Source organism: Mesoplodon densirostris, chromosome 15 (genome assembly GCF_025265405.1).
Source record: "Mesoplodon densirostris isolate mMesDen1 chromosome 15, mMesDen1 primary haplotype, whole genome shotgun sequence".
NCBI classification, from domain to species: Eukaryota; Metazoa; Chordata; class Mammalia; order Artiodactyla; family Ziphiidae; genus Mesoplodon; species Mesoplodon densirostris.
Window position 1 is genome coordinate 85784712 of NC_082675.1, and position 22021 is coordinate 85806732.

The 22021-nt window shown below is 46.4% G+C and overlaps 1 protein-coding gene across 1 annotated transcript in view; it reads right to left on the reverse strand.

Moving 5' to 3' along the window:
- Positions 1–22021, reverse strand: part of FBXO15 (F-box protein 15) — a 42938-nt gene that overhangs the window by 17839 nt on the left and 3078 nt on the right. The window contains exons 2-7 of the mRNA XM_060118380.1: positions 17291–17401; positions 12514–12618; positions 7955–8164; positions 4646–4772; positions 3390–3472; positions 2292–2434 (exon numbers count right to left, since the gene is read on the reverse strand). Coding sequence (XP_059974363.1) covers positions 2292–2434; positions 3390–3472; positions 4646–4772; positions 7955–8164; positions 12514–12618; positions 17291–17401 — 779 coding nt within the window. The remainder of the gene's footprint in view (positions 1–2291; positions 2435–3389; positions 3473–4645; positions 4773–7954; positions 8165–12513; positions 12619–17290; positions 17402–22021) is intronic.

Here is a 22021-nt window from a genome sequence, read left to right on the forward strand (position 1 = left end):
AGTGGGAACGAAAAGGAACCAGAGCTCCTAGGGAAAATGGCCAACTCCAGGTCTGGGTAGGAAACAGACAAAATGAGCTTGAGGTATCCTGTCCTGTTAGAACACAAGCAAGTTACCAAAGATGACCACATTCATACCAAAAGAACAGGAGCAGATGAGATGAGATGAGAGCACAGTTTGAACATCACAGTAACAATAAAAAGAATAATGACTTCACGTGGACTAAAATACATAACCTCTATTTTTTAATCCATGAATTCATAATAATACCTCCCCCCAAAAAAACTTACAAGTTATCATCGAAGACTATTAGAGCGTTAATCACTATGCTGTAAATTAACAAAGAATTAAGCATGTACCATGCCTTTCCTATATTAATTATATTTCATGGTAATTAAATAGTTGATAATAGAAAACCCTTCTTTATAAAAGAATGCTAATAATAGATGTAGAAGGAATGACAGAATTAGGGGATCACCATTTTACAATCTCTAATAAAATGATGGATATAAGTACCCATCATCTGGTAAACATTCATGGAGAAATTTACAGTAGAAGAAGCAGGCTAAAAAATCCCTGAACCCACTGATCAATCTTAACCTATTTAATATTTAGGCAAATTGCTTGAAAGACACAACACACCAAAGCTCACACAAGAAGAAATAGATAACCTAAATAGCCATACATCTGTAAAGGAAATTGAAACTGTAGTTAAAAACCTTCCCAGGAAGCAAGCTCCAGGCCTTGATGGCTTCACAGGTGAATTCCACCAACCACTTAAGAAATACTGCCAATTGTATCCAAAATCCTCCGAAAAATTCAAGAGTTAGGAATACTTCCCAACTCATTCTATCAGATCAGCAGTGGCCTGAGACCAAAACCACACAAAGACATTACAAAACAATTAGGAGATATAATATCAGAAATAACAAAGATGAAATACTTACTAAAATCTTAAGAAATGTGCAAAATTAGTATGAAGAAAATTCTGATACACTCCTACAAGACATAAAAGTATTTCTGAACAAACTGAAAGACACTCCACATTTATGGGTAGGATAAATCAACAACGAAGATGTCAATCCACCCTAGGTTAATATACACATTTGTCACAGTTCTATCAGAAGTGCCATCAAGCACAGAAAAATCTAGAAATCTTCCCGAGACAAATGCAGAGACGGCTCAGAGAAGAAAGGAGGTTATGAAAAGGGCACAGAAGCCGGCCTGAAGTGGATCCCACTGACCAAACTGGGGACTTCACAAAGAACAAACTTAGCTTCACAAAGAATAATGTCTGTAATTGATTATAAATTACTGAGTAAATAAAAACCGAAGAGTCCAAAGTGACACTAAACAAGAAAGACAGAGAGGAGAGAGTGCACTCAAAACCGTTTCCCACCACAGGAGGCGACAATTATACCAATTTCCTAATCTGAAAATTGGTGGTTAAAAGAGAAAAGATGCAAGCATTTACCCTGCCATTACAGGAATCCACCCAGTTGATGAAGGAAAGCTCTTTACAAAAGCTCAGCTAATAAATGTGGACACAATGACATAATTTTAAAACCACCATTTTCTAAACTCAAAAAAACTGATTTGGGCAAGGAGTATTAATGGATGTCAAATCCATTAGCTAAAAGAATTCTGGGAACAGGATATTCAGAAATGAAGTGCGTAGTTTCCCCTGTAAAATATTCTTACGACAAATGTTAAACTTCAGTCTGTGCAAGTCTCTACACCGAACTTCAAGGTCATGGGATACAGAGGAAAGAGGGCAAGAGGAACCAGTCAGAGAAACCAGGGCAGGGCGCACTGCATTCCCTCTTTTCCTCCTCTTGACTGGCGTCCCTTCCCTCCTCTGTCCACCCCAGTCCGTGTCTCGGCTTCCGTGAGCGTGATAAACGCTGGTGCAGTACAGAGGGCTCGCTGCCTTTATTCTCATCCTGGACGGGCTCTACACTGGCCCTGCTGGCAAATCTACCAAATTCCTCTGAGAAAGAAGAGAAGAAGTTGGGGTGGGAGATGAGGGATGTGGGAGGGCAAAGCAATAAGTGCCAGTAGAGAGGCTGAGCAGAGAATATTCCAGAAGGCAGAGCAGGGGTGACGGTGACGACGGAGGCAGAGCCAGCATCTGCACAAGTCCTAGTGATCAGGGTCTGGGAGGACGGAGGGCCAGGACGCGGTTAAGGGGCCAGCCAGGCGGCAATTCTTAACTCAGATGTAAAACGTGGTCCCCCTGCCTCTCCAGCCTTGGAATTCCACTCTGAAACAAAAGACTCAATGAGTTTCACCTTTGCTGGTGGAGAGGTTGCGAAATGTGCCACACAGGCAGAAAACTCCCCCGCTGTGCATATCAACATGGAGTTGGTAGCCACTCAGTCCACACTCGGGGCTGTCATCCAAAAGGGGGGTATGAGGAGGCAGCTCGTAGGGGCTAAAAAGCAAAACAAAACGTATCTGTCAACACCAGAGGTAAAATGCTTGAATTGGAAATACTCTTTAAAACATCAACACCCCTTCAAAGCACCAGCTCCCATCAACCCTCTACAGAGTCCCACTCACGTTCAGCACCACAGACGCAGAAGAACGGCCCCCCGTTCCGTCTACCAACGTCCATACAAACGGGCAGACGCATGTGTTCCCTGCGCATCCCCAGACCACCATGACAGAACATGGTTCTGAAATCCACCGGGGGCAGCAGCTCCGCTCCGCAGGCTCGGGCTGAATGCGCAGCAGGAAAATGCACCCAACAACAGACCTACAGCTCGGGGACTCACCCGGAAGAAGACCCAAAGCCACAATGAACGAGTTTTCATTCAGTAAGAAACGCGTTACCACATGAGGTAACAAACTCAGAAGCACTGGGGAGCATTTCACGTTCAAAAGAAAGAAATAAATAAAATAAAGGCATACGGGAGTCTCAGCCCCAGGGGAAGGGTGAGAGGAGCAGTGAGCCGGAAAGCATGTCCCCCACCTGATGACCCGAAGGTCATCAACAGACACGCTGTCCCGACCAAGCAAAAACACATCTGCAGGTCAGGCCAAGTGGGCCACGGGTCTGCCTGCCTTTCAAGACGTGAAAATGCAAACTACTGCAGAGAACTTGCAGCACCTCAGTGCACTAGCATCTTGTAGTAATGAAGCTTCCCTGCCCTATAAATCATACTCCACAAGGTGCATCACCCTGAACCCAAACAAATAAAGCAAACAGCTACTGACGGATAATCCAATGTTTTTAGCAACAGCTACGTAATTTTGTCTGTTGGCTTCTGTCTACTGATTAAAGACAGAATGTCTTTGTAGCTATTCTCAGGATATTAAGACGGTATCAACTCCAAATCCTTTATGCTGACTGTACAGAATTTAACACACCACATTCTAATACATACATAGCAGCCGAGCCTAACGTGCTCCTCTCCACAAGGTGGTGGAAATGAAGATTTGCCATAACAAAAGCCAGTTCTTCCTCCCTCTGAAAAAAAATACATTTTTCAACTGAAATATTTTAATTTTTCATAAGGTCATTGTGAAGATCGCAGCACATTCATCTTACAGATAGATGTGGTTTCTTACAATCTAAGATTCCTGCAGTGCCAACGCATTATCACTAATAAGACTTATCTGTCACACTGATAGCAGGACCACAATGCACCCAAATACGCAGAGCATGTGGTACCAAAAGGATTAACACCCTAGTATTTATGAAACATCCAAGTGCTGTCTGACATACGATGACTGTGGAAATATATTTTGTTAGTTCCAGGTTGTTTCAGAGTCTTTTCAAAGATGAAGAGAAGGCTGGTAAGAACTTCACAAGGCTAATCCCACACACACTCAGCAGCTGTGGCAGGACCCGTTTGACTTGGCAAACCCAGTGGGAGGGATTAGACTCCAAGTCCACTCATCAGCAGGTAGGGCAGCAGGAGACAGGACAGGACGGCACAGGAGCCGACACCCGTTTCTCCCTGGGCACAGCTGCCCTGCCGGGGGAAGGTGACCCGGACGGCAGCCTGAAGCTGCCCTCCTCCAGTGGCCGATGGGACGATCAGGTCAACCAGAGTCCTGGCACCCGCTCAGCCAACCCGGATGGACCAACTCAAGAGCCCAGAGCGAGCCAAGTGCTGCCTGGCCCCCAGTCACCTTGTACAGAGGGAGTGAGGGAGAAAGACGACCCGACGGCAAGAGTGGGACGAGGGAAGAAAAGGTCCGGAGGCTGGCGTGGGGACCTGGGTTCCGCCTGGCCGTCGTGTACAGACGTGAGTGCTATTCCCAGAGTCAACTTGGGAGCTGCCATCCTTACACGGCTCCGGGCGAGACGCGCCTGAGGGCCCCAGGTTAAACGCACAGGAGACGCTCTGGCAGAGGAAGGGCGTGAAAGGAGCAGAAGGATGGAACGTGGACCGGCTGGAGGAGGAAGGGGAAAGTCCCAGGATGTTCAAGGGGTAACGTGAGCCAAAGCGCCCGGCGGAAAGGGCTCGTGTGTCACAGGCGAGGGCAGAAAGGCAGACCCGCCGCGAAGGCACAAGGGCCAGGCAGCAGGGAACAGGAGGTCCGCAGGCGGGTGCGGTCACTGAACGCCTAAAGGACTTAACCCTTGACCCCATGCACGACGGGAGCAAACGTGGCAGGTACGGGCTGGGCTTACCTTCCAGAGCCCCACCACGAGGCCCGGGTGCAGGCAGAAGATCCGGATCAGCCGGTCACAGCCAAGCATGGTGGACTCGGTTAAGTGACTCAGGTTGTACTTTGCAATTAAAGAATGCCATCGAGGTCTTTGAACATCATGCCAAAGAAAGGAGAGAGAGAAATGAGCTCTGGCTTCCCCCGTGTTGTCGATTCTCCTGGGCACATCTAAAAAGACTATTAAGAACATGCTAATCATGCACACATTGCTAATAAGGAGAAACAACTTGTATAAATAAAAGGCAAAATGGATAATTCTCCCCACCCCCGCTCTTACTGCCAACTCTACGGCCCCGTCAGCAGTGAGCTGAAGAATCACACAGGTGAGGGAGAGGAAGAACCGTCTTCTATCCTCTTCCCCTCAAAACCCAGCACAATGCTACAATCAGCAGTAGATTCTCAATGTATGGGATGCACAAGTAAAGATGAATTCCCTTAAATGACAAAACAGTAGGGGGTCTAGTAGGCTGCCTGAAAGCAGGTTAACCTTTTAAAGTTATTATCAATAGCTCAGAGACAGTGAAAACTGTAACGTCGGAAAATAAATTTAAACCAAAATCATAAGTGTTTTCACGAAGGAGATACAGCATGAACTGGATATTAGAATTAGTGTCTAAGAGTAAGTAATTCAAATGTGTAAGAAAACTCAACTCAGCTCTACTGTTCATCATGACACATAAAATCAGTAGAATGAAGCATTCTATTCGCTCTATCATGGTAGGCGGAGATGTCTGTCATTCCCAGAGGCAATTCAGGAAACCCTGAGGGAGAGGCAATCTCAGTGGTCAATTAACACAGCTCAGCACCAGAGGAAAGTCTCCAAGGAGCTGGGGCCAAGGGTGTGCCTCCAGCACATAAGACACACGCCAACAGGTGACAGGTATTCAACGGTTCGTTAAGCAGAAGACGTTAAAAGCCAAGGCATTCCGCCGTGCACTGTTTCAGAGCAGAGGGGGCTGTAAGCGTGGAAACCAGATGCCCGGCTGCCAGACCATCCTGGCCCCTCACTCAGAGAGTTTCTCACGCTGAGAACTACACTGGTCAGGGAGAGGCATTCAGTGAGTGTGCGCGTGAGGGAGAACCTAAAAATATGCTCAGCACTCGGGGGAAGCTGAACGCCAGGCTGGGAACCGGAGCTGAAACCTTAGCTCCAGCCCTACACACTGTCTCAGCGTGACCTTCACCTGTGTCCAGGGAGACGGCCCCACCTTCGAGGGAGGGAAATGAAATGAGAGAACCTCCCCAGAGCGCACGCCGCCGTCACTGCTGTGACATCATCAGTGTGGCCACGAGGCCCTGGGGCTGGGAGAACACCCCTCAATGTGCCCGAAGCCCGCACCCTCAGACGCAAGGCTCCAGACCAGCTGGACGGACTCCACAGAGAACATGCTGGTCCCCCTTTGCCTTGGCCTCACAGGTTCGTCCTGGCGCAGAAACTAAGGCTGACATCTACCCCACGCTCCTCAGAAGTTCGGGACACAGGGCTTCAGCTGCAGAATGGAAAACGCTGGCCACAGTGACAACGTAAAGTGTCCGACCAGGAAGGCACGTATGACAGGGACACGCAAACTGCAAATTACATAGAGAAGGCTTTCACTGCTTTAAAAAAGAAGTCTCACGGAGGAGACAAGAAAGACCCAAATCCGAATCGCCGAGTCTCTCCTCTGCTGTCAGACAGACGCGCACAAGGATTTGCTTCCGCACGATGAAAGCATCTGCTCACAAACCTGCGATAAAAGTGCCGATCAAAAGAGATTCCTGAAAAACACTTTCAGTGTTTGTTCACCACTGTTTATCAAGTGCTGTCTGAAGTCCACTGAGTTTTAATGTATATAAATTAAATAAAATGAATTTCCCCAATGAATTTGGGCATTTCTGTCACTGTGCAATATCTAGTATTCCTGACCTGGATGACAATTTCAGGAACACAGTATCTTTAACTGAGCTTTACAATTCAACACTATCCATTTATGAACTTTCATGATCATTTAATTGATGTTAACAATTCTGTCCTAATCCCTGTAAACAATATCTCATGATATCAAATAACATAGTGTTCAAACTAGTACAGAGGTTGCCGACTCATTCTCCAAATATAATTTCATGGTGCATAAAACCTAAAGACTGCATTAGAAAAATATGGGGTCCGTCATGATACCATATAGAATTTCAGAGATTTATGCCAATAAAGGTACCATTCCAATGTGTCTGTACGCAGGGGAACCAGGAAAGAAGGTGGTTCTTCTGTGGAGATGCAGACCCTAAAGTGAGATCTCAACACCTTCCATGGCAAGGGCTGGGAGAGAAGCCCGTGGTGGGGCTGCAGCTCACAAGGTGGTAAGAACAGCGCCCGCAGATGCCCTGCAAGGTCACAGGGGCCTGAAAGCGGGAAGGAGGCGGCCGGGGGCAGGAAACCAACACAGGAGACGGAGAAGGCAGCTACCTTCGCGTTTCCATACATTTTATGTCAGGAGGTCAGGGTGCTGTGTGTGTGCCACAGTCCAGCTTTTGGAAGAAAACGACTAGTGGTGAGAAACGTGAGCATGAGAGAGTTCTTGGGAAAAGCAAAAGCCTGATCATGAGTAGGAACCCACGACAAAGCCATCTCGTGACAGAATAATAATAAGTGCTCAGTGAGCATCAGCAATATGACACACACGCATCTGACTTATGCATTTGATGCTGAAATGTTGCGCTCTTCTTCACAGCAGCCACGCATGCTAAACACTACATCACGACTGTCATCACCCCATTTTACAGATGACAAAAGAGAGGCACAGAAAAGTCACCTGCACAAGACGGCATATCTAGCCAAGTTCAACACAGAAGCACATAAAAAAAAATTAATGACTTTATGATCTAGTGTTTAAACTATGATTAACATTTAAGCTATTTATTAACATTTAAACATTTAAACTATGATTATCCCTTACTAAAGAAGGAAAATATAATAGTTTTATATATCTTTGTGTTAAAATGGTTAAAACTAAAAACTTCCAAAGGCCGGCCATCTATCATCCGGGAAATTACTATGAGAATAGCATTCCCTAAGTTATAGATAACCAAGGTACGAGGAGCTGAAGCTCAGGCTTAGCCATCGATGTGAGAAACCCCAGCTTTTCCTATATGATAGTGATCCAGAATGAAAGGAAGGCTTTAAGATGCAATCAAGTTAAAATACACCACTGGTATTTTTTAATGACAAAAGGAAGGCCAGCTGGCACTGACATATACGATGTCCTCACCCAGAGGTTCTGCTGTTAGTACTCACCCGTTTTTGATGGGGGCTTGAGACCGGTTCATGAACACTGGCGTCACCCCACACAAATCTAAGGTTGACAGTGTGACAAGACGTGGCCAGTCTTGGCCATACCACACAGCCGTGACTGACGAGTCATTGATGGACAGATCAACGTGCTCCAGGATGTGCTCTCTTCCACTATTTTCTTTCAGTATAATTACCCAACCTAAACCAGATATTCTGAAGAAAGAAAAGCAAACAAAAATGTCTGCCTAGTGGCAAAAAAAAAAAACACAAAAAACAAAAAAACTGCAGTCTATCACGTCAACTCTAAAGCACCTGGTACCCTAAAAGCCAAAGCCAAAGTTCCTAGAACATGCTCGACATAAATTTTCAAGTCACAACAGTTCTCTCTTAGGACTTATCTCCTTATCTAACAAACACTCACGGAACAGCTGCTCTGTTCCAGGAACTGGCGATAGATACATAAACAACACAAAGGGCTCTGCCCGTGGAGGGATGCCTTGAATGAACCTCCTGCTTTACTACAGCTGGCGACCAGGCTGCTTCTGCTTTTCATAAAACCTTTGAACCAAATATATGGAATAGGAAAATACTATGTATTTTATAGATACACAAAAGCACAAAATATCCACAATACAAACCACACATCGGTCCCACATACACAATACAAACCACACATCGGTCCCACATACACAATACTCGGAACTTACACCACCCTTCTTCTTTAAGGTGATGGTGCATCTCAGTGTTTAACGGCCCTCTCACGACCACCACACGCCCACCCCAAGAAGCCACGCCTGCCTACCTGAGGGCCTCTTTGGTCTTAACTGGGAGGCCTGTGTAAGGGTGGAGAGGTTTGAGAACCCGAGCTAGAGCTGCTTTTACAGACGCTATTTGTTTTGTAATATATTCTTTCTTCCAATATCCAGCTTCTTTATCCCCAACTGACAGTGAGTTCATAGACACGGCTGTCTTCTCTACTGAATTAAATTTCCAATTAGATCGTTTAGGTGAAAAGGCAGTTGAGTAGATTCTGATCCAAATAAAACTGGGGGAAGAGAGGAAATATGTTAACTGTCTAAGAGACACTGTAATGCACTTGTAATAGGAATATATTAAATTAGAGATATGCAATCATTTTTAAATAGTCTATTTCCATGAACAAGTCAAGCTGAACACTTACAGTTGTTCATATGTTAAACTGAACTGTAGTGTGAGCTAAGCGTTTTAGATTCACCAACCCTAGAAACACATACTAACAGGAAAAGCTTGCTTCCCGGGGCTGAGTTAAAGTGAGTGATCTCATATTATTTGGTACCATCCCTAATAAGAACTGCCGTCTTACACCAATAATTGAATAGAAGATCAGTTACAGAAAAAAGCAGGAAGTGTATACAATATGATTCCCTATCTTAAATGCATACATGTTTTTGAAAAGAGCAGAAAGGAGTTTTATATAGATAGATAGATAGATACAGATATATACACACACAGAGAAATGTCAACAGTAACTGACATGTATGTAATTGTATGTTCTTTTTCCTTTCTATATTTTAATTTTTCAACAATGAACGTGGACTGCTTGCACAAAGAGGAAAAAAATAAAAGATGATTAATGACAACTAACAGTGACAGTTAACATTTTTGAGCACCAGGTGTTGAGCGCTGCTTCAGCACTTTGTATGCATTAACTCACTGCATCCCCCCAGCAAACCCATGAAGTAGCAACTACTACTGTCCCCACTGAACCGATGATGTGACTGAGGCCCGGATGCAAAGTGCCCTGGCCCAGATCTGTACGTAAGTGACAGAACTGCCACTGAATCCACGCAGCCTCAACCCCTGCCTGTCACTGCCGCTTCAACAGCGCAAAGAAATGGGTTCAAACAACGGTATCCACATTCAGAGAGCCAAGCACCCACAACGCTGGAATGCGACTCCACACCCTCGGCTGGTTACAGTAACCATCCTAACACTCCTGAGATGAACCATTTTCACACACATTATCTCACTTAATTCACGGTCAGTGGAGCCTCAAGAGAATGAAAACGTCTTACGGAATTAAAATATTACATATATTGTTCCCCTTGATTGTTTATAAAACACAAAGTTCAAGTTTAGGATGCTTTTGACAGTCCCCAAACCCAAACGCATTCATTTCGTGATCACAAAATGCTCCACCTTGTTAAAAAGCTAAAGCAGATTTAAGGACAAGAGCATATTTGTCTAATCTGACTATCCGTCAAGCACAGAAGCACTTCAGTCAGGTTGTTCAGGACATAGGGCCAATTTAATGTTTTGATAAACAGTGTCTCCCAGAGGGCTGGAAAATAACCCCCCATGTGATGATCCAGATCCAGCCCGATGTAGGCCTCCCTGTTACCCCACGCAGAGACTGGTGCTCAGGCCAAGGGCTGCCCTACGCAGGGCAGGGTGGCAGTGCCACCGAAACGGCAGGGCGCCAGGGAGACGCCACCCTTGCAGAGGGTCTCCGGAAAGTCAGCAGTGTAATCGGCTACAGCAGGGCTCCTGTCCTCTCCTCAGACAATCCTTGGAAAGTACCACTAACTTTCCAGAAACCTTAATTGTTTACCTATCCAGTTGTTAGTACATCCTTTTATGAAGTCTGGCTATGAAAGCACACTCTTAAAAATACAATTCAGGGACTTTCCTGGTGGCGCAGTGGTTAAGAATCTGCTTGCCGATTCAGGGGACACGGGTTTGAGCCCTGGTCTGGGAAGATCCCACAGGCCACGGAGCAACTAAATCCGTGTGCCACAACTCCTGAGCCTGCGCTCTAGAGCCTGTGCTACGCAACAGGAGAAACCACCACAATGAGAAGCCCACGCACAGAAACGAAGGGTAGCCCTGGCTCTCCGCAACCAGAGAAAGCCCGCGCGCAGCAATGAAGACTGAACGCAGCCAAAAATAAATAAAATAAATAAATTTTTTTAAAAATACAATTCAACTGACACAATTAAGATTCTCCTCCAAAAAAGGAAACAAACCTTATGAAGGCTAACTTCCTAAGAAGTTCAGCTTTTTAGAGGACAGCTACTTCCAAGAAAGTGGGGTGGGCAAGTGTGCAAAGACCCTCACTAGAGCTGAGCCCACGGATGCACGGAGAGGCCCGGGCCTGCCCCGTGTGGGTCTCGGATAGAGGTGACAGAGACTAAGAAACTTATAATTTATTAGTTTATCTAACTAGTCTGAGTTCTATCCTTGAGTAAGGTAAGAACCTGCAAAAAAGCTACAATTTTCAACATTTAGTTGACCCCTTTCTTGAAAAATGCCTCACTGAACTTTGCTTTAGTGAATGTCTTCATCTCTTACTAAGGGTCTTTAAGAAAGAGACACACAAAACTTGCCCTACATTCATTCTAGACCTATTTCAGGAATTGACACTGCGTGTATACTGACACAGACGTGTATTCTCTAATACAGGAAATATCTTTTTAAATTAAGAGATAAGAAAACCGCCCTGCCCAGCCAGAGAATAATACAGGTCCCCTTCTTATTATGAGAACTTGGCTGTTCATTAGTACAAACTGGAGAAATTTTAAACACAGATTCTACAACACAGAGTTAAAATCTGCAGAAATGTACATACCAGGGATCCAAATATTTTTTTGAACTCTCCCAGCTTTTCTAATGCAGCCATTCCATGGACCGGCATCTGAGAACCACTGTACAGATGTTTCCTGCTCACTGCGTTCCAAGATTCAACAATATCACAGCCCTCCAACTATTACTCTCCGTTTCCTCACCCTACTAAACCACCAGTGAAATCTGCATTCCCCTTTATCTCGCTCTTTTCCCTGGCTGATACGGGGGTTCCATGTGGGATCAGTATCTGTCTGATCTTTTGATGTTCAAGGACAGACGGACCTCAAAGCCAAGACACCACAAACCTCACCAGAAGTTTGCAGGATTCCACTGTCTCGCCCCCAAGATAAACTTCTGAGCTGCAGACAAAGATCATAGCGACAAAACAAAAGAAGGGGTTTCATCCCTCTTTTCACAGATCTCCGCTAGCCCAGGGGCGCTCCACTGGCCTCCTGCTTCCAGGGCAAAGGCTCCCTGAGCGCATGGTCTCTCCTATCCCGCCCGCTTTACGCTTCCCCACCAAGCAAGTTCCACGGCTGGCAAGTTTCGGGTCTCCCCACACATACCTAAGGGAGCCCCTTCCTTGTCTTTCTTTAGGGTCTGCTCTGCAAGGCCCAGGCTGGGGTTAGTCAGGGGCGGGCTCCACAGTGCTGCTGCAGGCTGTGTGGGTAAGTCTGCCTGCCTCGGGGACAGCAAGCCCTCCCGGACAGCAGACCAAAAGCCACTTTCTCCAACAGTTATACCAGCAACAAGCTTCATCTTTTTCAGTTCATGCAAAGAGATGCAGAGAAATGCAAGCCTTTGAAAATATCACACATTAGACATATTTCTATTCATGTATAAAACTACTCTTGAAATTCTTTTAAATTCTAAAAAATGGTTAAAAAGCTCCTACTAGTTTTCACGACTTCCAGCAAAACACCATCAAACACGACAGAGAGATTTGGGTTTCTCCTTACTTGTCATTGGCCAGGTGATAAAAGCGCCTGTTCACACATCCGGCACACAGCAGGGCCACCGCATCCAAGTAGGACAAGATCTTCAGCAGGATTTCTGAAGGCAAACTGAGAGAGGGAGGAATCAGAGAAACATCCAGAAAACAACTGGCTGTGCATCTCCAAATGGAAGGCAACAAACAGACGCTTCCTGTACAAGAGGCGCACGGCACCCTCATCTTCAATCATTTCTCGATTGATACGCTCTGCTTATTACAATTCTCATGACTTAAACCAATGCAGAGACCCAAGGGTACAAATAGCCAATTTCCTTGGTATTTCCAATCAGGTTTTCACACTGAAAATGGAAATGAAAGACAGAGGACGCACTCTTGGCTACAGGCAGACCTCAGATATTACTCCAGGTGGGTTTGGTTCTAGACCCACCACAATAAAGCGAGTCACAGGATTTTTTTGATTTCCTGGTGCATATAAAAGTTATGCTTACACCATACTGTAGTCTGTTAAGTGTGCATAGCATTATGCCTAAGAAAACAATGTACATACTTGATGAAAAAAATACTTTATTGCTAAAATATGCTAACCATCACCTGAGCTTTCAGTGAATCGGAGCAGTAACATCAAAGATCACTGATCACAGACTGCCGTAATATAGTGATCATAAAAAAAGTTGGAAATATTGTGAGAATTACCAAAATGTGACACAGAGACAAGAGGTGAGCACATGCTGTCAGAAAGTGGTGCTGACAGACGTGCTGACACAGGGTGGCCACAAACCAGCTGGTAAAAAACGCAGCATCTGCAGAGCACGATCAAGTGAAGCGCAGTGAAACGAGGTCTGCCCGTATTAATAAGAAAAACACGACCACCCCCGCTTCCAAAACATACGAGCGGAATAGGATATGCCAACTTGTTCTCCCCCAGTCCGGGCGACGCCCCTGCACCCTCCTCCCGCAAGACCTCTTCCCTGTGATGCTTCCTCTGGGGCTTCAAGGAGACGCCAGGCCCCGGAAAGTTCTCTGAAGTGTCCCTTTCATTTCATTCACCTGCCTAAATAAATAGGGTGTTGAGATGCATCCTTAATCTCCCATCTATTTCTGTGATCTTAGAATTTTACAAAACACTGTAAGAATCTGAAACGCCTAGAAAGCATGACTGGTGTTAGGAAGTCAGGAATGGGCACTTTTGAACCTCAGGCGAAAGGAAAAATGAAAAAGCAGCTACAGGAGATTGTACTTGGTGGCGGGGGTGGGGGTTGGGGGGGAGGCGTGTCCAGGGATACAGGATAGGGCGTGTAAAACCCTTCAACCAGCTTATTTATTTATTTACTTTTTCTTTTGACCAATTTAAAACGGTTTGCCCATTCTCTCCACTTGTGATTTTAACTCTTTTAAATTTTTTAATTATGATATAAATCAGGTTAACAAACGTTTCATAGGAAAATAGTCAGTCCTAAAATTCTGATGATACTGAGGCAACGAAGTGGATCCTGGAAGAAAAGACGATGAAAAGAAGACATACTTGATACGTGTTACTGTGCAAGTGCCACCCGCGCGAAACTTTCTGAGATATTTAAGCAGAGGCTTTCTGAGAGCTTAAACATGTAGCTATGCTTAGATATTAGTTAAACCCCTACCCTCCAATGAAATTCTTTATATTCAGAGTCAGTAAATTAGATGCTTTTCGTGAGAAAAGGTCTCTAACGCTAGAGATAGCAAAGCTGCAAGAAAACCCATTTCGTGACCATTTAAATTACCCAGTGCATATAGTTTTTATATTTTGATTTCACAAAAATTCAGTTATTATTTTTGAAATCAGTGTAAATTTTTTCTGCAACACAGAACTGGGTTTCAAGAAAACATCTCAGAAAGGTATCCAGCAACTGTAAGGATGATTTGATTGGACTAAAATCCCATTCAAGATGGGCGTTAGACAGCCTTTACTCTCCCATCCACCAGACTAACATAATAAGGGATGGGAGGGTCCTGTCTAGGTACTTCCAGCAGAAGAAGAAAACCTCCATTTCACGGTTAAAACAGTTGAGATCAAAGATGTTCTCAATCATTGTTCATAAGGTTTCCTCAAAGCTGCTACAATCCAAGCTCACAGCCATCCTGGGTTGCCTTCTGTTGGGTTCCACTTATTTCACATCACACCGGCTAGGGGAGGGGACGGGGGAGAGAAAGGGACAGAGGAAGGTGAGGGGCAGGACAGTCAAAGAAAGCCTCCCCGAGAACATGTAACTTGTGCACGCGCGTTCTCAGGGTGTGGGGATTCCCGGTCCACGCGGAGGATCCCCTGCAATCCCCACCCACGCCGCTCTCGCTCCCTGATCCCACAGAGAAAGCCCAAGCCCCGCGGAGCCGCGTGCGGCCCCACGCTCAGGCGCCCAGGCCCGGGTGTGTCCAGGGACCCAGCCCTTCCAGCCCTGCCGCCCCTCCGGCCGCTGCTCTTCCCCAGCTTCCACATCAGCCTCCGAAGACCCTCCCCCGAAAGTGCGCCGAGTCAGCGCTCTCCTCGTCCCCCATCTCCTCTCGCTGCCAGGCCTCTGTCCACAGCTGCAGCCTCCACTACCCGGCCTCCCACTTCCTGTCGGCTTTCTACATTCGGTGTGAAATATACAAACACTACACGCGAAATGCAGTGCAGCCCATTGCCCGCCGCTGGCCTGGAACAGCCGCAGAGGCGGCCCCGCGCCCAGCACCGCTGAACCAGCCACCCCTGTTCTCGCAGCCAGCCCCTCTCCCGGGTCACACGCCACCCCCTCCCTTTCTGGGACCTCGCTGGTCTTTCCTGCTCCCCGGTGGTTCGAAACGTCCCGGGCCCTCTGAGCTCAGCCCTGAGGCCCCTCCACTGCCACCTCCACACTCTCCCTGGCGCCACCCGCATCCTCGCTGCCTGTGTCCAGCGCCCGGCTGTCACTCGGCCTCCCCGCCCCCAGCACTCTCCGACCCCACAGGCAGCACCTCCATGGACACACGGGCACACGGACACACCGCTCAAGCCAACAGTCTGGGATTCCCACCTCACGTCTGCTTCCCCGACCACCCACGTCTGGTTCATAAACGAGTCATGTCACTTATGCCCCAGAGGTACCTCAACTTGGCCAGTGTCTCTCCATCTCCCCTCCTCCTAGACAAGGGAGACAGGTAAACAAGTAAACAAGGTAATGTGAGAAATCAAATGGCATCACACCTCTGTGCTTAAAATCCCACATCATGGACTTCCCTGGTGATGCGGTGGTTAAGAATCCACCTGCCAGTGCAGAGGACACGGGATCGAGCCCTGGTCCGGGAAGATCGCGGATCCCACATGCCGTGGAGCAACTGAGCCCATGAGCCATGAGCCATGACTACTGAGCCTGTGCTCTAGAGCCCTAGAGCTGCAACTACTGAGCCCGAGCGCCACAACTACTGAGCCCGCGTGCCTAGAGCCCGTGCTCTGCAACAAGAGAAGCCACCGCAATGAGAAGCCCATGCATCTCAACAAAGAGTAGCCCCTGCTCGCCACAGCTAGAGAAAGCCCGCACACAGCAACGAAGACCCAACGCAGCCAAAAATAAAATAAAAAGAATAAATTAAAAAAAAATCCCACACCGTGAATAAGGTCCAGACTCCTCCCCATGGCCTCTGGGCCCCTCCCCCTTGCCCACCGCCCCTACCCCTGCAGCAGGTCCAGGCCCCCTCTCTGCCCACCTTGCTTCCCCTCTAAATGCTCTTCTCCAAGCCCTTTCATCTCAGTTTTCAGTTCTCAGCTTAAATGTCAGCTCCTTCCGCAAAGCCTTTCCTGACCATCCTAGCCCATTAATCTGGATTATGGAGTCCATCTGTTTTCTTGATAGCACATACGCCAATTTATAATCCATTCCTTGTTTTAATCTGTGTTCCCCCCACAAGACCGTAAGCTTCATGAGAACACGTGTGAACAGCTCGCCACCTGCATTCTCCTCCAAGCACAGCACCTGGTACAGAGAAGGTCCTCGGACATTGATCAGAGGGCTCGGCTGGCTGCGTATTTGTCCTGCTTCTCCTATCAGATCATCATATGACAGCTTCTAGTCCCAGACTACACAAAGTTTAAACCTATGTCCTTAATTAAATCTTTCTTTTTTGTCCTTTTCTTTCTCTTCAAAATCATAGTGAAAGTATGTACACTGTTACCTGAGCTAGTTATGACATGGTATTAAAAGCCCAAAACTTGAAGTCAGGCAATTTACATTGGAAATGTGTAGACCAGGTGCACCCCCCGCCCTCCACTGTAAGACCCTACAGCAGCGCCAAGCTTCCAGGACTCCACACGACACTGGGCATACAGCTGGTGCTCCAGAAACATCAGTACGGTACGAATCCACAAGCATTTCAGCATCAATCTCAAATAATAAATTTTTTTTAAAAGTTTCTACAGATCTTGCTGCTGAGGGTCACAGTATAGAACCTGCTGTAGCAAAAGGGGCTCCTCAAATTCTGAAAGCTAAAGAAGTCAGAGATCTCGTAAGCTTTCAGAAGAACACACTTTAATCTTCTTTCTCCTTTTTCAGGGGTCTTTATCAAATGGGAAGTGAATAATTCTGAAGAACCTTTTATAAAAAGGAAAATTAAATTTACTTGTCACTTTTAGAAGTTTAGCTTCATGAAACGAGTCTAATAATGACAGGCTGATGACTCATAATCATCCTCTCCGTGTTGTGCATTCTTCCGACACAGTTCTATTCTTAGAGAGCTCAAAAGAGCAACCCCGTGTATCCAGCCCCCCAGCGTGGCAGACCACCTCTGCTCCTTACCTGTCCAGAGACACAGAGCAGCCGGTGCAGGATTTCCCGCAGAGCTCATCTAGCCGGGCACAGTGACTCAGAGTGGCACAGCCCGCGACCAGCCTGACGCCTCGCCCGGTTCTGAAAACAAACATGGAAAATACAAAGTATAAAGGCGCCTGTCCGTTCCCCTCTACAAAACATAAAGGATTCATAAACTCCAAAGACTACTCGCTATGAAACTTCATCTACAGCGAGGGAGGGAGGGAGGGCGGGCAGCAGGGAGGGTGGTGAGACGTTCAGTGTCCTGAGCAAACCTGAAAACTGGGCTTACTCTGACTGACGTGTTTTATTATAGGCTGTCAGCATATCAAAGAGCTGCTATAAAGTGTACTGAATGGAAATAAAAAGGGAAAAGATAAAATGCATCAGCTGTCCAGTTCCAATAACACAACAGAAACCTAATAAAGATAACATCCAGGGCTTCCCTGGTGGCGCAGTGGTTGATAATCCGCCTGCCAATGCATGGGATATGGGTTCGAGCCCTGGTCTGGGAGGATCCCACATGCCGCGGAGCAACTAGGCTCGTGAGCCACAACGACTGAGCCTGCGCGTCTGGAGCCTGTGCTCCGCAACAAGAGAGGCCGCGATGGTGAGAGGCCCGCGCACCGCGATGAAGAGTGGCCCCCACTCGCCACAACTGGAGAAAGCCCTCGCACAGAAACGAAGACCCAACACAGCAAAAATTAATTAATTAATTAATAAACTCCTACCCGCAACATCTTCTTTAAAAAAAAAAAAGACAACATCCATAGAGTAAAAATATGTAGATTTGTGAACCACAGCTGCCTGCCACCGCAGTCTCCGAGTTTGCCGACCTCTGAGGAATAACGTCTGGTTCCAGCTCTGGCAGTCACAGCCACGGGAGGACGAAACACGCATCCTCAAACGCGCTTACCCTTTACAGCTCACATTCAATGGAACACGTTTTAATTGGCATTCTTTTTATTTTAGTGGTAAATAATAAACGTAAAATAACAGTGAATCTTACAGTCAACGGCTTTTAAGACTTAATGAGATCTCACATTTTATGCAGTTAGTCCTTTTCAGAACCTCCTAAAATAAAGTTTTATTAAAATCAGTCCTCAAGACCAGCAGTACTCAACAGCAGCTGGGCAGGGATCCGAAATGCCCAGAAAGTCACCAAGCTCAGTTTCCCACTTCCAGGCAGCAGTGCACAGAGAGCGCTCCTGGTGGACACACGACTTCTCCTGGGAAGATCTGGAAGCTGCCTCTTTACCCCCTCCCCAGTACACACATCAATAACTGACCCACCTCCCGGCCAGTATGCTAGCTATTTCAGAAGTGACTAAAATCTAGAGTGCGCATACTCTGTATGCTTAGTTCGCCAGCGCTACAGCTCTGAGGATGTCCTTTGTTCACCAAGGGTTTTACCACTCCCCCACCCCATTTTTCCCACCAAGATGACTTCCTGGATATAGTTAGACTATCACTCGAAAAGGATATGGGCAATGACTGGGGGCAAAAGGAGGGGGGCCTAAGAACTTAGAAGTAAGGGCAACAGTCTCTGTGGAAGTGGAAGAATGAAATCCACATGGACAGATCTGAACAGAGGGTGGCCCTCGACCCCAAGCATAACCTGCTCTTAGGAGGCATGGGGAGTGTATCACCCATGGACCCGGAGTAGCCTGGTGCCTGCCACCGAGATGGACACGCCACGATGTACGCGTCAGCAAGCGCTCAAGTCACCTGACGATGCCCCAGGTGAATCTGAGCAGCCAGAGAATGAGCTTCTCTTCCCTTAGCAGATTTTTCTCTTCAGAAACAAGCATAATGGCTGGCACACAGTAAGCCCTCAATAAACATGAGATATCCTCTGCGCGCTGGCACCTCAACCCAGGAGAGGTTGAATACAGTAAACCATTCCAGATCCTGCTGCTACCCATGCCTCTCCATCCCAGCTTCAGCAAAAGGCACTCAAGGTGCTCTTCATCTTATCTGACTTCCTAGCCAAATGCAGAGCAGTAGGGAAAGGGCAAGGAGAAATGCTAATTTGGAGAGCTTTGCAATGCCCTCTCCCCCTCTGACCAGAGAATTCCACCTGTGCTGTAATTTTATACTTCGGCTGTTTCAGCAAAGTTTTCCACAGTAGAAAAGCTTTAAGTCCATTGACGTGGCTCTAACAGTAATCAGAGGTAAAATACAATTTCCTAATTGTATTAATTTCCTAGGGCTGCCTTAACAAAGCACCTTAAACTAGGTGGCTTACTGTCTCACAGACCTAGGGGCCAAATGCCCCAAATCAAGGTGCTGGGAGGGCCATGCTCCCTCTCAAGACTATAGGACAGAATCCTTCCTTGCCTCTTCCAGCTTCTGATGGCTGCTGACAATCCTCGGTGTTTCTTAGCTCATGGCAGCTAAGCTAACTAACTCCAGTCTCTGCTCTCTCCTTACAAAGCCGTCTTCCCTCTGTGTGTGTGTGTCTTCCTATAGAACAGCAGTCACATTCAATTTAGGACCCACCCTAATCCAGCATGACCTCATCTTAACTAATTACATCTGCAGAGACCCTATTTCCCAATAAAATCACATCCTGAGGTTCTGGGTGGACATGAATTTGCGGGGGGAGATGGGGGCACTATTCAACATGATACACAATTTTTTAAAGTATTTTTAAATGATTTAAAAGCATTCCTTATTTTAAGTGGTTAACTAATCCTGCAAACTCTATATGACCTGTGTTACAGATTCAACGAAAATATCTGCAGGAGACAAAGGTTTCTGACACATAAGCTTTAAACAAAAGGAATTTCTTTTACCCCTCCATCAAATAGTAACAATATCTACCCAGAGTCCCCAGGTGGTGACCCTCAGACCACTACAAGTGCGAAGGGTCGTGCCGAGAAGTCTAAGAGTCTAGACACACGCTGATGAAGACTGAGGAAGGACTCTCCCTGATACACTATTTTTTAACTTAAATGAACACTGCTGTGGTTGACCAAATATAAATTTGTCTAGAAGCATTAGTAAATTGATAACAGCTTTTTGCCATTATGTATTTCCTCAATCAAAAGATGCCCCCCAAAAAATCAAAACTATTACCCTAGACCTTTCCAAGGGAACTGAAGAAAAGTAAATCAATACAATCTATCAATCAGTTTCAATCTAGCAAGCTGGCAAAGACCAAATAAATGATAAGGACGAGGGCAGGTCTGCTGCACACAAACAGGCAATTCTCCTTCACTGCTGGGACCACAAACTGGTGCGAACACTATGGACATCCAAGTCCTTAAAAGGCACAGGTTCTTTTAAGCCAAGAATCTCACGTCTAGAAATATAACCCAAGGCAAAAAAATGAGCCCAAAGACTTCACTCAGGAATGTCCATCTCAAAGCTGTCTGCACTGGGAAAAGTACTAGAAACTGTATAGACCTCGGTTAAACCCCACGACCTCTGTAAAGTGAGCCACGTTCAGCCAAGAAAAAGGGACAGTTTCAATACAGGTGGAAGTGTTTGCACAAAAACAAGTTCGTGGCATCTCCCAGATGTCTGAACGGCCAGCTCCCTCACCTCCTGGATACAGACCGCCATTCAAATGTCACCGTCTCCCTGAGATCTTCTAGCCATGCTCTCTAAAACCTCCAATCCATATCCCGCGCACACACACACCCACACCCACAGACACACACACATACGATGCCCCCCCCCAGTACCTACCACCATCCGACACCACACATTTTGCTTGTCTACCTTGTTTGCTGTCATTGGGGTGTAAGCACCATGCTGGCAGGTCTTTTGCATGAGTTTTGTTCCCTGATGATTCCTCAGCACCCACAACATGCCCAGCATGCAGAAGGCATTCGATAAATATCTGCTAAATTAATAACATCAACTGAAAAAGGTTATATCAGTATATACTACATAATCTTATTTTTGTATGTCTCTCTTAAGGGAAAATGTAAACACATACATACAAAGAAAAGCGATCTTCGAGGAAAGATAACAAGGTATTAACCGGTCTGATTCACAAGATTATGGAATTACAGGTGGTAGTTTTTAAGCGGGGGCTGGAAGACTGAAGGCACAAAACACCATGTACTTTCTAATGTTTCTTAATTTACTGAAAATGTAATGAATTGTGGGGTTTGTTGCTTTAAAACTGAGAGCCCATACACAAGAAGGTCTGGGAGCACAGTTTCACAGCACCATCCTTTAGGCTGGAGCCGTGGTTTTCAAAGGCTTCCACAGCATTCTGGGTACCAGGCCCCCCGAAATCTTGGAGCACAGCCTGCAGAAAGCACAACACTTCTTTGAAGTCTCTTATTTAATATTAAAAGTTAATGCAAATATTGCATTCTACTGGATAACTTATCAGTGTTTGTCTTATCATAAAAATGTATTATATGACTCATCAGTTACTTAACATTTTCCCCCAAAGCTGTTACATTAATTTTCCACGTCAGGAAGGTGCCCCCTGCCCACTGGCTCCTATCTGTTCGAAAAGTACAGCCTATTTGTTGCTGTTTTGTTTTTCCATAATTAAAATAGATCTCCTGGGGGCCTCCCTGGTGGCGCAGTGGTTGAGAGTCCGCCTGCCGATGCAGGGGATACGGGTTCGTGCCCCGGTCTGGGAGGATCCCATATGCCGCGGAGCGGCTGGGCCCGTGGGCCATGGCCTCTGGGCCTGCGCGTCCGGAGCCTGTGCTCCGCAACGGGGGAGGCCACAGCAGTGAGAGGCCC